The sequence below is a fragment of the Geospiza fortis genome, unplaced genomic scaffold (genome assembly GCF_000277835.1).
Source record: "Geospiza fortis unplaced genomic scaffold, GeoFor_1.0 scaffold172, whole genome shotgun sequence".
In the NCBI taxonomy this organism is placed as follows: domain Eukaryota; kingdom Metazoa; phylum Chordata; class Aves; order Passeriformes; family Thraupidae; genus Geospiza; species Geospiza fortis.
In genome coordinates this window covers 2,936,326-2,951,971 of record NW_005054309.1, presented here as the reverse complement: position 1 = coordinate 2,951,971, position 15,646 = coordinate 2,936,326, and the positions used below count along the sequence as shown (strand labels likewise).

The 15,646-nt window shown below is 42.7% G+C and overlaps 1 protein-coding gene across 1 annotated transcript; it reads left to right on the top strand.

The window, feature by feature from the left end:
* The first annotated feature begins 6,559 nt into the window (after positions 1-6,559).
* On the top strand, positions 6,560-13,884 carry PDE6D (phosphodiesterase 6D). The gene is made up of 4 exons (XM_005418973.2): positions 6,560-6,707; positions 9,863-9,988; positions 10,789-10,894; positions 13,253-13,884. The coding sequence occupies exons 1-4, from the start codon at positions 6,626-6,628 to the stop codon at positions 13,332-13,334; spliced, it is 396 nt and encodes a 131-aa protein (XP_005419030.1). The 5' UTR covers positions 6,560-6,625; the 3' UTR covers positions 13,335-13,884.
* The last annotated feature ends 1,762 nt before the right edge of the window (positions 13,885-15,646 follow it).

Below are 15,646 nucleotides of genomic sequence, written 5' to 3'. Positions count from 1 at the left end.
GATTTGGAGAGATTTCACTGAATATTTTCAGACAGTTAATTGCCAACAGTGAAAATGAAACATTAATTTAAACTATGCCTCACTTTGCTACCTGTTATCACTAGGGTGCTGTGGTGTAGAGATGGATGTTAGTTGTTCATTTTGATGAAAATACTGAATAATATTTGTGTCTTTCAACCTAAATTGTTTGAAAACACAGACTTTTTTCACTGGATAAAATTTTTATTAGCAAATGCTGGAAGTAGTTACTTCATTTGCAGTGTTTGTAGAAGTTCTGTACTTGTCTATTGGCATCCCATTGCAGCTGATCTGGCTGTGAACAGACCTAGGCTGCATTTTTGTTGCAGAGTTCTCCAGTGTGACTCAACATGAGCCCTGCTAAGTTGAAATGTATTCAGAGATTCAAGCAGGAAATACTTGGGGTGAACATAGCTCAGCTTCAAAATGGTCGCCCAAGGTGCAGGGAGGATGTGACACACAGCAGGGAGCACTGGAGCTCCACTGCCCAGTGGGAATGGTCAGAGCTCTGTCTGCTTTACACAATGGAAGGGAGCAATATTAATTTCTGCCCTTTTAGCATAGTCTATTGCAGCTAAGGTAAGGTTGGCATGGTGTGCAGTAACTTGTGTAACTGTCTTTCCAAATATGGGCCAAGAGCAGCTTAATCCAGAACTGGCTGATGGATGTTAGATGGAAATTCATTGTGTGATACCAGATCTGTGCAGAGACGCACAAAGATGTAAGGCAGAAAGCATAAAGGGAAGTACAAAGTATACAAGTATATGATATTGTGTTGATCTTTTTGCTGTGATGCTGTAGCTGTTAAATACATCCCTCTGATTACATAATTTGCTGTGAAATTACTTTGTTGGTTGCTGAGGATTTTTGCTGCATTTTGTCATGTGCTTCACATTAATCTGTGGATCTCCCTGGCTTCTGTTGTACAGCAATTTGTTTTGTACAGGAGACTTTAAAAGCAGTCGCTTTTACAGCAAGTGAAGGAGTGCCAGGAGTGCTTTGAAGGGATAATAGGCTTCCTTCCATTTGAGGATTTAATAGAGCACCTTTCCAGCACCTCCCATCATTTTGGGAGCACAGTAACCCATATCTTATGCATCACTCCAGGAAAGTTGGTTTATAATAGATGAGTTTTTTAAAAGTTCTGCCCCTGTAAGAACTGTCACAGCATGTTTTCAGTCTAATCAGGAACTCAACAAAGTGTGCTGCTTTCTGAAAGCAGAAGTTGACAGTACTATACCCCAAGGCTCCAGTAATGTTTGAGGAATAACTCCCAGTTTTTGTGTTTTGGTATTCCTGTACGCAGAATGGATGGATGCTCATTCAGTAGATAGGATTTTGCACTGAATTTCATCCTTAGGCTAAGAGGAACACTGCCAGCTTGTGTTCTTGTGGCTTATTAAACAGCAGACAGCAGCATTTCTCATGAGTGTGAACAGAGTGAATTCAAGGACCTGAATCAGCAGAACATCTGTGCATATGCTTCAGTTGAAGCACACTATTAGGAGTTCTGTGGAAGAGTGATTTGGGAATTGTAAAGAAAAGTGGGAGTAGAGATGGCATAAGCTTACAGCATGAATGGCATGAGTGGAGGGGAAATGTAAGGCCATTTAGGTGGGCTGCTTTGTAGTCCTGTAGTTTGATAGTTACTTTGCATAATTTATATTGGTCCTTATTCCTCAGACTGGATTGAAACAACTGAGATGAAAATATACTTCTGGGATAATATGTCTGATATAAATATAACCCCTAAAGTTTGATCTTTACTTCCCTGTAAGGTAACATGCTTCCCTATGCCATGACTGCCTGGTTGTGTCTGCTTTTCACAACAGACCATGTAAAATCAGGAGGGAAGGTTGGTGAGTCCTGATCAGAAGCTTTTCTGGGTCTGCAGCAGAGATTGTTGTCTGAATTGTTCAGGGCTTTCAGCTCCACCTTCTCCCAGAGGACAGGTCTCATTAACATGTTATTGTTGAGATGTTGTCTGCACCTGGCAGGTAGTGAACTTTTTTTATGTTGCATTTCATGTGGAAAAAAAAAGCTGGCAGGGATGATGAAAGACCTTCCTTCTAGGAGTGGTTATGAACATTAGCCTTGTTTTTATTATGAAATGTAAGAGTACAGCAGTTCCTGAGGTTTTAGAATGGTGTAGACATAGACAGCAAGGAATAAAATGAAAAATGGATCATTTTAATAAGAGAAACTATACCTACTGTTTGTCACTGCCTTTGGGATATTCAAGAAGTGCTAAAGATTACAACATACAAATAATAGTCAGGGAGATTGAGGCAGAACTTCTTTTAACTCTATACTACTTTAATGATAAATTTTGTTTGTACTCATTCTCTTCCTCAAGGCTACTCTTAATTACAAGTGTGGTAATGCAAGGCAATCTTTTGCAATGCTAATACACTGAAAGATAAAGGATGTACATTCTGATTTGTTTGAACCAAGTGATCTCTATGACAGATACAAAAAAAGAAAGAACTCCTGACATCAGAGGTATTAAAGAAAGCAAAATTTGAATTTAGAAATGTACAAACCATTTCCCTTCATCAGGCTAAGCAAAACAGGTCTGTGAGGGAGGTATTTAATGTAATGTATATAAAGCAAGTCAAGTTCCAGCTACTACAAAGCTTTTATGTAAGGCTTTGCTGACCCAATAGGTGGTGGAATATAAATAGATCAACATACACCCTTCCTTCTGCTGTTCTACCTAATCCTTTCTTGCCTTCAGGATTGAAGAGTATTTGATCTATTGAGTCTGAAATCAGACCTCATTTCCAAAAAAAAAAAAAAACCCACCCCAAGCCCCCAAAATACAAATGAATGAAAATGTAATGGTGTAAGAGTGAGGAACTGAATTAGGAATACACTCATGTTTTTCCTTTCCCCTGCCCTCCCCCACATATACAAACTTCACACAGCTGGAACTGCCTGGCTTCCTACTTGCTCTTACTACCCCTGTTAAATGGCTTTGCATGAAACTCTTCAGAAAGAGTAATTGTATCAGACCAATATGAACTTTCTCCTTTTCAATAATGCTTAAAATGCCCTCCTCATTCTGCCTGCAGGTCTCCACTGCTGCTCAGGAGGTGGAGCACTCTTTATTTTTCGTAACAATGTCTCTCATGCTGGGGTGGAAGAATCTTAAACCAATTAAACACATTAGAAGATAATAATGTGTGTGGGTTTGGTTCAAGATCTCCATTTTCTTCGCTCTGGGGTATATCGTGTTACCAGCCTTTCTATCCAAGCTGACAGAAATAGTGTTGATAAGCTGCTAACTAGGTAAGCAGTACAGCTGCTGCTTTGTCAGGTATTCGTGTGTCAAGAAATCACTTGTGATGGGGTTTGCCTCTTTTTTTTTTTAATTCCATTAAAGTCTCATACATTATCTCAGTTTTGACTAAAACTTTTTTCAGATGCCTGTTTCTTTTTAAACATTTATTATTTTTAAATAATTAACCTCTTGTACCTGAAGTGTTTTTTCCAATAGAAAGAGATTGTGTGTGTGTGTCTGTTTTTTTAAGATCTGATTATTTGTTCTTCCCTTTTAATAATGTTTAGTTACTGGGAAAAAAAACCTGTGAACTGGCTAGTGTATTCTGAACCCTTCAAATATGTCTGGGTCAACAAATTTTTACTCTTTGTATACACTCTGATTAGCAGGTTGATTTTGTTTCTTCATTTGCAGAAGTTGGAGAAGCATGCCCTGAACCAGCACATGGACTTGTCAAGGTCAGAAAGCCTTTGACTACACTGATATTAAACCTTTATTTATTTGATTTTTTTTTAAATTTACACAGGCTAGCAATGTTCAGATTGTTTAAATACAAGATATTTTTTAGGAACTGTGGTGTGCATTGCTGATGCATGGTCTCATCAGCAGGGTTAGAGCCTTGAGCTTTTTATTTATTCTTCCTCTTGAATTTGACAGTCATAATACAAAGCATGGGACAGGCTGTCCTGCATGGATTTACTTTTACAGTGGAACATCCATAAACAAAATAAAGCCAGATAGCACTTTAGAGATGTCCAACACCCCAAATGTTAACATACATTTTAAATGTTAACATTGTTCAACACAGCAGCATAACTTGTATCACCTTTCTTGGACTGGACTGAGAGAAATCCTGATAGGGAGAAGTTACAGAGGTCAGTAGTGTACAGTAGTGTTTTCTCTCACCAGAAATAGTAGGTCACTAACACTATAACTGTGTATTTCAAGTAAGGATCATAATTAAACTTCAGGCTATTTCTCACTGAAGGGCACTTCTAATATAATACTTTTGAAACTAGTGAATGTGATTTAAGAGTGCTCCAAAAATTGACAAGGGAAGAGGGATGGGAAGGCAAGGCAAGTCATGGCAAGGAAAAGGAATGGTCTATTAGTTAGAGTACTGATAGAGCAGCTGAGAGGCTGGCTCAGTTCCTTTACAGTGCTGGCTTTGCTGTCCTGGTCAGTGTTTCATTTCCAGTTCAGAGGAGCTCGGCTGGTGCTCAGTTTGGCACTAGACAGCCTGTGGCCAAACCTGGGAGCTCATAACTCTGACTGATATTGATAGTGAACAAACAGCAAATAAATACTTGTGAGAGGACCATTTTTTAAAGGTAGTGCAGGTTTTTGATAATCAAGTGCCCAATTTACTAAATTACTGTTCAGCTAATAGTTAAGAGTGTTTGTGTGGCACAGTGTTGGGAAGATTAATGAGTGTGTCAGTGAGATGCTCAGATTGTCTCATTTGTTATTTTCCCCTCGTACATGGCATTTGATAGATGGCACACTGCTTTCTATGCAAATAGCTTCACCCTGGCTAATTCGTATGTTTGTGTGTGGGAAGATGTATGGAAAAATGGTGGATTTTTTTGGCATCTTAAATTACTCTTGGGGCAGTTCCATCGTGCAGGTTGTGTTGGCTGAGGACTTGGAGTTTTTCAGCCAGCGCCACATGAAGTGCCCAGCCCTGCTGCAGGTTCTTCTTGCCATTCTGCTGTTCATTTTCTCTCTGTGACTTCCCTGCCAGTCCCTGTCTCCCTTGGGTTGCTGGCCAGGGAAAGCTCCACTTTGCAGCTTCCTGCTAGGATATGGAGGTGCCAAATGGAGCCCTCAGAGGATGCTTCTCATCTTCTGCCCCTTTCTCTTTTGCCTTAATCCCAGAACAAGTGGTAGATACAATGTGTTTGGAACAAGCATAGAAGGACAAGAGCAGGCTGCCCTATGTTCCTTCTTTCCATTCTCTAAGCTTTATGTGAACAGACCCTGTGCACACATTCTCTTTGTCTTTTCAGTAGAACATGGAAAGTCTGACCAGCCTTCAGCAAGGGAAAGAATCCTCACATCTCTGCTGAAGCAGCCATCTTCCCTTCCCCTCCTCCACACAGAGAATTTTAAAACAAATGTTCGTCTGTGATGCAAAATTTGCTAAAGCATCTGTTTCTTCCTGGGAGCTCTGGAAAAATGTGATCAGCGTGATGAGTTTGTGTGAGTCTGCCTGGAAACTGTGTGTGTTAGAGGATGAGTTCAATATGCAAATCTCCAACAGCTCCTATTTATACCCATGTCGAGGCCCATATTGTCCCTCTTCTGTCTCCACCTCCCCAGGCAGTTCCCTGAGCAGTTGTTGTAGGCAGTACTGACTGAGAAGGGTGTGCTGCCATAAAGCAGCCAAAGGCAGCTCCTGGAAAGGCTCTGGTTTGTGTGGGCTCATCCCACAGATCCTGCTCTGTTCAGTCTCTGGTGTTGACACTGGTGAATCCTCGGAGCCACCCTGAGGAGCTGCAGAGCAGGAGAGCCTGAGGCTTGTGGATGGCTGTGTCCCTGTTCAGGGTGGCATCATGCAGGTGTGCAGGCTCCTTGTTCTTAGCTGTCAGTGCCTGAATTACCCTGGGAGAGAGATTTTGCAAAGGTGTACTTAAGATCATTATTAACTGTCCCTTTGGAAATATGAATATTTCCTACTTGCCTATAGATTTATTGACTGATTCACTGATCAGGGTGTTTTGGATCAGGTGTTTTCACTCCTCACTTGCTGAGAGTGAAAAGAGAAGATCTCTCTTTGCTTAGCACTCAGCAGCTGAAGAATTCCCATGAGCAGCAGTTACGAGGTCAACAGCAATAGAACTACCCTTGATATTAATATTTTGTAAGCTAAGAAAACAAGCTTGATTGGATGTTATTCTTTTTCTCATGTTATGTAGAAAGGACTCCTTTTCCTAGCCATTTTCAAATACTAGAGAAGAGCAATTGTTTGTGTAACAATCTGTTATTGTTAGCAATGTTCTTGCTTCTCCACAGCACAGTGACACTGCCTTTATCCTTTAGAAGCAGTGGAAAATGATAAATGAGGTTAACAAGCTGCAGTCTAAAGTAAAAACGAAATCTGTGGCTATATAACTCTTGTTGCATTCATTCTGGTCAGGGGTTGGTTTGTTTATTTATTCTCAGGGAAAAAGCATCTCTTTTCCTTGGCCTCCTGAGAACCAGAAACCATGACTGAAACTCAGCTGGAGTAGCCTATTTCAGAGCTCAGCAAAAAATACTACACACAACATTTAGGGATAGAGATGGCTTGTTTTCCTTATTTGCTTCCCAATCAGAAATTGGATGAACCTTCGGGATGCAGAAACAGGGAAAATCCTCTGGCAAGGAACAGAAGATCTGTCTGTCCCTGGAGTGGAGCATGAAGGTACTGTGTGACTGCATTGTGCATTTGGGGTGGGTGGTGCTGCATGTCTGGGTCACCTGAGTTGCAAACATAGCCCTGCTTTGAAGGACAGATGTCACCTTTGTCACTTGGGCAAATCATACCACCTCACCATGGCTCAGATTTTCATTGCAAATAAAACAGGAACTATCATCTCCATCAGAGGAACTTGGGGAATTAATTAAAACATCCTCTGGCCTGAGATTAATGCCCATTGTACAAGGAATAGTTAAGATCCTATCTGGCGCACAGTTCACTCATCTATCTAGAAGATGGATGACTGCAAACTGTGGCAGATGCAGAGGAGAGCTATTAGGAGAAGCCACTGAAAAGATTACAGATGGGAGGATGCTCTTCCTTGGGAGAAGAGGCAAAAAAAGCAGTTCTTTATGTCTTAGCTAGAAAAGAAATCTGAGGTAGATGGGTCATGCTTAATAAATAGGCTGAGAAGGAGAGAGACATCCAACAAAGCAGGGTAATCTGATGGTGAATAAAAAGGTGTGGGAAAATGCAGTTCTGCTACAGTCCTGCAACAGAAGCAGTGAGGACAAACAGAATAACTATGCTAGAATTAAATCCATATGTGTCTTAAACTCATTATATAGTACTTGTGTGTGTATATATGTTCTGTGGCCATTCAGGGCAAATCACAGTCTAGACACAGCAAACAAAACACCAAATATATAGCAGAGTGAATAAAATATATTTTCTTTAAACAGGACTTCTATTTGCTTTTTAAACATAACTTCTATTTTATTTAAGTAAAAGTTTCTTTATAAAATGAACTCTTAAGTTTCAAATCATAATACTGCATTACTACCTAATTTACTATTACCACTTAGATGAAATAAAAACAATATTAATGTGGTATTGGATTGCTGCCAAAGTCTTAGCATTAAACTGCCTTAAGTAGTAAAAATCACAGCCTGAGCACCTGAAACTAGAATTAATCATCTAAACCAGCATTTGACAGCAGGAGCTTTTCCTGTCATCTCTGTTCAGTGACAGGGAATTTGAAACTGGGAGGCAATTTGGAAGATGCAAATCTGTAAAGTTTGGTTTCTGCCAATATACAAGCAAATCTTGGGCTAAGCTGCTGAGGTGTAACTCTTACAGAATCCCCACAGCCAGCTTTCTTTCAAGACATACAAATAGTCCTTTCATTATCTAAGAAAAGATGTAGTTTAAAATGTAAAATCAATTTGGCTAAGGTAACTTGCTTTCTTCAATGTCCCAGATATTTAAGGTAGCTTTATTTAAATGAAATTAAATATAATTATATGAATATTTTAATTGAATTTCAGTTTCTAACTAAATGGTTGGACCCAAAATTACTTGTGAGTAAATAAGATATATGTCATTCAACACTTTCTAATCTAATCAGCATTAAGCATCTGACTAGATGTATGTTAACCATGGAAGTGCTTAAATAAATGTGCAGGTATAGTACATCCTCAAGTTAACAAAAAGCACTAGTAAATTTAGGATTAAGTCTATGCTTATCTGCATCCCAGCATGTTTTAAAATGGATTTAACTGATGAGAATCAAACTCCCTTCTTTTCTATTTTTAATAGAAACAGAGGGAAATAAAAGTAAAATGAGCTTAAAATAAATAATTTCAATTAAAATTTTTGCTTGATGGTATAAATGTAAATTAAAATGTCTTAAATCAGATGTTTAAAGACAACACAGTCCTACTTTTATTAAAAGTAACTATTTATTGGTAGTTTTACAATGTTAAAGCAAACATTCTCAGAACTCTGTCTTGGGGATGAAAGAAATGAAATTACTAAATTGCAGAAGAGTTTTAACGAGTCATTTTACACTTAACTGCAAAGGGATGTTTATCCACAATGGTGTAGTCTGTACTGGTGAGGGCAATAAAGGATGGTGCCATGCAGGTTTCCATGGTGCAAAAAATCCCATAAAAATAATTAGAGAACTTTTACATTTAAAACTCTTGCCTTACATTTCTAATTTTCTTTTTATTTTTTTTTACCAAGCCGTGTACTTCTCCTTGGGGTAGGATGCTGGCTTACACTCCCTAAGCTTCCAGCTCTTGAGATTGGTGTTGTATCAAGGTCCTACTCCATAGAACTGTTCTACATTAGATAGATTTGCCTGCGGTTTGGGAGACTCCTGCATTTATTAAGCACCAGCCTGCTCCCAGCTCATGGATGTTTTGATATGCCTTCCATTTTGGAAGAGTTTGGCTCATAAAGCACATGCCAGCTGTCTGCCCTTCTCTCTTTATTTCTAAAAAATTCACATGAAACATTCTCTAATATGCAGGGAGGAATTATGCACAATCACACCACTGAAGTATGATGGGCTTGGGAGATTTTTACTGGTTTGACTCCCCCCTCATACTCTCCTGATTAGGACCCTTAATCAGTGCTCTCTAACTGTCCCTTCTATTATTCCTCCACCTATAAAAAAAATCATCTTGTGAAATATCTACCAGGTACAGTTTGCCACTTGCTGTTGATGTCTCAGCCATTGCAAGAGCCCAGAAACCTGGATTGTCAGATTGCTCTCTTGAACCTTCTAGTGTGGTTCAGGCTTTAGAGCCTGGGCAGGACCCAGTGTCAAGGGAGTAGGCATTTACTTCTACAGGACACTTCCCAGAGCTCTGAGATGGCTCAGGAAGTGCTGCTGGGCTGAGAAACAGACATTTGTGGTTTGCTCTGGGGATGCACAGTCTGAAAGGGAAGGAAAAGTGAGAAGGGCTAAGGAGCTGGAAGTGCTAAGCAGCCCTTTGGCTGCCAGTCATCTTCAGCACAATTCTTAAAGTAAAAATTTAAGTTGCCTCTTATGTTTCAACTTGAAAAATTATGGGGTTTAGTAACAAATAACTAAGAACCAGGAGTCTGGTTATGAGAGATCAGTATTGTATCCCTAGTCTGTCATAAATTTCATTCTTGGCTGTGGGCAGGGTACTTAAGGTATTTGCATCTTGGATTTCACTCTTGCAAATGTAAAAACAAATGTAAAAACAAAGTCCTTTGTGTTTGTATTTTTCCTGCTGCTATGATCTTGTATTAGTCCTAATCATTATTTCCAAGTATAGAATAATAGTACCTGCAGAAGCTGGATTTCATTGTGTCCAAATAATGCTTCTTTATCTGTTTCACAGCTCGAGTTCCTAAAAAAATCCTGAAATGCAAAGCAGTATCTCGGGAGTTAAACTTTTCCTCAGCAGAACAAATGGAAAAATTCCGTCTGGAACAGAAAGTTTATTTCAAAGGGCAGTGTCTAGAAGGTATGGATGTGCTCTGTGTGCTGCAGCACAGGGACTGACCCCCAGCAGGGCAGGGATTAGAGAGACTAAAATGGGTTGAATGTGGTGATTTTAATTTTTCAGAGTAGCTCTGAAGCACTCATCTTGTCAGGACTAATGGGCCACAGTATTAAGGATGGCATTTCATAAGTGTATTAACACTTTGTTATGTAAGCAAAAAAGCTGGGTAATCATGCCTGAGGGCATAAATCCACCCCAGGCTGCCTGAGGCAAGGAAACAGGCTATTTCAGAGTCAGCTGTTACTGGAATTCCTGGGTCTTCCTCAGAGTGCCAGGCTGGAGCCTCTGGTTTACCCGGGTTTCAGCAGTGCCAGTGACCCCACAACTGCACCTCTGACCCCCCTCACTGCAGTGCTGCTCTTAGTCTGGGCTGGAGAAGGGGCAGATAAAACATTGAGCTCCGTGTCTTTTGGGCAACCAGTTGCAACTTAACTTCAGCTGGATCCCAGGATGTCTGCAAGAGGAGGAGGGTGGTTTCCTGTTCCCAATGAGGTGTGTTGAAATTTTCACCCAATGGCACAGAAGTGGTGTGACCTTATCAGTGCCATCAGCTATTTTAGAAAGGGAGTATCTGCTCTGAGAGGAGGGCAGGGTTCAGTGCAGTTTAAGCTGTACAAAGTAATTTAAATGTAAAATATTGGCAGCCCAGCAGGACAGTTTAGGGAGTTCCCCAGCCTATCAGGTGAAAAGCAAAAGGACCATTTGTGAATTTTCTTCTTTCAAATGCCTCTGGATCTTTTTTTTTTTTTTTTACTTTGCAGAATGGTTCTTTGAATTTGGTTTTGTGATTCCTAACTCCACAAACACTTGGCAGTCCTTGATAGAGGCAGCACCTGAATCACAGATGATGCCAGCTAACGTTTTAACGTGAGTGCCTTGGGCTTGCAGAGGCTGAGAGCAGGCAGAGCAAAAGCAGTGCATGGCATTTCTTTGGGGGCAACAGTGGGAAGGAGAAGAGGGAACTGCTACCAACTCTGAAACACCTCACTACTCTTAGTTGTTGAGAGATAAAAGGGGTTAAGCCAACCTCATTCCCTTCCTTCCCACAGGTCCAATTTGCATTAATATAGCAATAAAGGTTTGGAGAAAGTGAAACTGATTCTTTAATAAAGTTGCTTAATTTTTTGGAAGGTGAATCGTGAAAGGATTTTAAAATGTTTTACAACTTAATACCTGTTATATCCAGGGAAGAAAAAACCCAGCAGATTTTTGGGCCATTTTAAAATCAGCTATTGATCATTGACTCTTGTCCCAGGTAGTTCAGTTTGTGCAATATATCACCTGTAGTAGCTGCTCTGGTGTTTGTTTCATCACTGTAACATTTTGCTGAGCTTTGGGTCTTTAACATATGGCTTATACACATTTAGTGTATATGCATATATACACATTTATATACACCATGCACAGAGTTGTATCTGGGGCTAAAGTAGTTTAACAGGTAGGAATCAGTCATTTTACAGTCACCTGCAGGAAGATTGACACAGCCTCCCCACGAAGTCTGCTCCTGGCTCTGTGTGCACATGGGCTCCTGAGCAGGGCAGGGATGCCTCAGATGTGTCACAGTGACACGTGCTGGGCATTGCTCTGTGTGGGCAGCCAGGCTGCCCAGGGATGATGGAACAGGCTCCTGGAGGGAGGCCTTGGGAAGGGTAACCATCCTCCCTGCAGTGCTGGATGGGTGCTGGCAAGCACACAAGGAGAGCACTGCCAGAAACAGAAGGGTTTGGGAACCCTGCTGCCAACAAGAGGCAGGCAGGGAGCAGCAAGGTCACTGTGTCCTCTGGAAGATCTCCCTCTCCAGCATTTTCCCTCTCATTCCCTGTCTGGAGCAAAGCCAGTCACACAGAGAAGGCACTGGAATGGGAGCTACCATCACTGATTCCCATTCACAGCACGTTTCAAAGGGAGTGGGCTTGGAGGAGAGCACCAGTGCTCCAACAGTGCTCCTGGCACAGCCTGCTCAGAACCTTGGAGGTGCTGCACACACCTCAGCTCCCAGAACTGGGCACTCTCAGTACAGGAGGAACCAGATTTGGGAACCAGAATAAAGAAACAAAGACATCTGACAAGTTGCTTTTGATCATCTCAGGAATTCAAGACGTTTTCAGGACTGGGAGTCAAGAGAAGTTAGTTTTCAAATGACCTTGAGTATTTTCCAATGTCCCATTTGTTCCCTGAAGTATGTCCACTTGCAGTGGGGAGCCCAGATCTCTCTCTCCTATTTATAGAGGTATCCTAAAGTCATTCTTGAGGCTTTTCAGTAGAATGCCCCAGCCCAAAGAAATCAAAAGGGGAAATGGTGGCCCAAAGAAGTCATCATTTTACAGCTGCCAAGATTTGGACACCCCCTCATTTTCTAATATTCCCAAAGACCTCATGTTTGTCTTGGTGTTTCCAAACCAGGAGAGAATGGAGATGTGATCCTTGGTGCTTACCAAGGCACTGTGCATGAAGAGTTCCCAAGATGAACAAGTATCAGATTGAGGACATTCCCTGACATTTAAGTTCAAGCATTGTCCACACCACAGCAAAACCTTACACTCTTAGCAGGTCCAGTGTTACAGACACCAAGAGCCACAGTGGAGGTAGAACTGCTGCTTTGCTTTTCAAGGTCCAGGTTGTTTAGATAAGGTCAGATCACACTGCTTAGGTGTCCATGTATTGTAATGGTCCCAGAGTTCTAATTTTATGTACCAAAATCTCAGAAGTCAGCAAGTTAAATCCCCAGAGCTTCTGTCACACTCAAATCCACATTTCCATTGCTGTTTGTATAAAATATGCTTGTGTCTTTGCATTTAAGCACTTCTTAAGGGAAGTGACACATTGGTTGATGTAGCTTGCTCAGCACTAGAGGACAGAGAAGGAGAATAAAAATGAATTCCCATTGGTTTTCACAATTCCTGCAGGAGACAGGGGCCTAAAGGTGCTGGGACTGCTGGTTTATTTTTAGCAGTGGGAGTGAGCAGGAGTTTGCTGTCCGAGCACTCTGCAGCCTGAGCAGTACCATGCTCAGACAGGGGAGGGATGGGGGGAACATTCCACACAGGAATGTGTTTGGGAGATCCCCGAGTCCTGACTGACCCTGACCCGCACAGTGCTCCAAACCAGAGGTGAGGTTGTGGGGTGGTCAGGGTGTGAGCCCAGGCTTGTGAGAGCGTGGAGAGGAGGAGTCACTGTCCATGCATCCTTCTAACTCCTCTTCTTTCTCCTCCTTTCCTCCTGCAGTGGTAATGTTATTATAGAAACCAAATTCTATGATGACGATCTTCTCGTAAGCACTTCCAGAGTGAGACTTTTCTACGTTTGAGATGGGGCTTTTTGGAGCTGTTTTAGTTTTCCTCCATACAGTTCTTGGTGCAGAACCCCCCCGACTATCCAGTGGAAGACACTCCTGTAGGCAGTGACCCTGGGGACCAGCTCAGCGTGGGTTGTGACCTTTGCCCATCAGTTCTTTTGCTTTCTTCTCTGACAAGACCAGACCAAATCCTCAGAGACGGGGCCATCTGCTTAGCGATGCCCTCAGGAAGAGAGGCTGTCTCTGAACACAGGCAAACGATGGTCATGCAGAACAATACTGTAAATTTGTGTTAGTCTCATCCTTTCTACTTCTCTGGACCCTGGTATAATCTCCCATTTCCACTCACACCAAACTCTTGATGCTTTTATTTTGGGGTTAAGTTAACCTTTTCATTTTTCTCATGTTGTAGATTTTTATCCTTTTGCTGGATTTCTGTGTAACTGGTCCACACATTCTCTTACCCCAAACTTGTAAAATAGACTGTGATATCACCTAATGTAATTAAAACAAATTTCTCAATTAAAACATTCCTACCGTCCAAAGAAGGGAAGAAATGTCAGTTTTGTGTGTTTTCCTTTCTGTTACAAAAATGTACCTCAGCAGGCACAAACTCCCATCATTGAAGCCAGCAGCAGAACAGGACTTTCCACTGTTCTGCCCCTTCCACAACCCCCCTCTCTGGGCTCTTCCTCCAACTGACTGCATCAGAAAGGTGTCCTGACTTCTCTGCCCAAGGCTTCTCCTTGACCTCCCTTCTCTGTTAATCCCTTGGGGCCGATTGTCCCCTTGTCACTGGTTTCTCAGGCAGCACTGCACACTATTATGCTTTTCCAAGTGCCTAGGGACACTCAAGCCCCTCTGGAAAACCCATGTTCCCCTGAGCCCACCAGCACCACTCCCGTGCTGGGCTGGGCTCCCTGGAGCTCCACTGACACCAACACTCCCCACGTGTGGAGGCTTCAGTGACAGCAGCACTTTTTCTGTGACAGATTTCTCCAGCCCTGCTGCCACTTTTCCCTGCAGTTTGTAATCAGCTCTAGCACGTGGACATTGTGGGAAGGGGCATCTCCAGCTGCTGCTCCTGAACATCACAGGCAGCTGTGTAATCACTCAGTGCCTTGGTCAGCCTGTCCTGTTGCTGGGCTTGAGAGAGCCACAGGGAAATTAAAGGCATCATTTCACATCCTGGATTCAGCCACTGGGTGAGTGTGGGAGGGATACAGAGTAAATATTGTTTAGGGGGTTTGAAGTTGGACCATTAATCCCCATTAGCCACGACAGCAACTCTCACCAGACCTCACTGGATCCCAGCCTGGAGCACCTGCAGGGCAGAGTCTTGTCAGCAGTGTGACCCGTCCTAGGCCAGCCTTCAAACAGAGACACCAACCAAAACTGCACCCAGCACGAACCACAGCCACTGAGGGTGGGACCTCTGTCCAAGGGGAGACACAAACGGATCCAAAAAGGAAAAGTGAAAAAGGTTGAAGGTCTTGAGAGCAGGTGTCTTTGTGTTGTAGGGCAGACACCCTGCTAGACCCACAGAGGAGGTGTCCAGCAGAGAGAGGGAGCAGGCACCACCTCTGCCAAGCTCAGCTACAACCAAGGACTGACCCAGAGCACAGGGACAGATGCTCTCAGTGGGTCTGAGTCTACCCTGCTGCCTTTTCCTTCTAATGACCAATCGTATCCTGGGCTGCATCCAAAGCAGCAAAGCCAGTAGGCCAAGGGAGATGATTCTCCCTCTCTACCCCACTCTCATGGGACCCCACCTGGAGTGTTGCATCCAGCCCTGGCGTGTCAGTACAGGAAAGACATGGACCCGATGGAGGAGGTCCAGAAAAGGCCACAAAAATCAGAGGGAAGGGTCAGCTTGCCTGTGAAGATAACTGAGACAGCTGTGGTTGTTCAACCTGGAGAAGGCTCCAGAGAGACCTTTTTGCAGCCTTCCAGTACTTGTAGGGGCCTGTAAGAGATGGGAACAGACTTTTTAGTAGGGCCCATAGCTATAGGACAAGGGGTGATGGCCTTAAAGGAGGGTCAATTTAGATTAGATATAAGGAAGGAATTTTTTAGGGTGAAACACTGGAACACGTTGCCCAGATCGGGTCAGATCAGTGCATCAGCACCTGACCTGATTTGAGACGTTCCTGCTCCTGGCAGGGGGGTTGGACTAGGTGACCTTTAAAAGTCCTTTCCAACTCACATCGTTCTGTGAGACAAACTGAATTCCCACACCCACTTAACCTCCCCGGGGCCTGAGGGATGCACTCCCTGCGGGGCCGCTCACGCTGGAGGCTCCGCGGGGCTTCAAGCGGCCACCG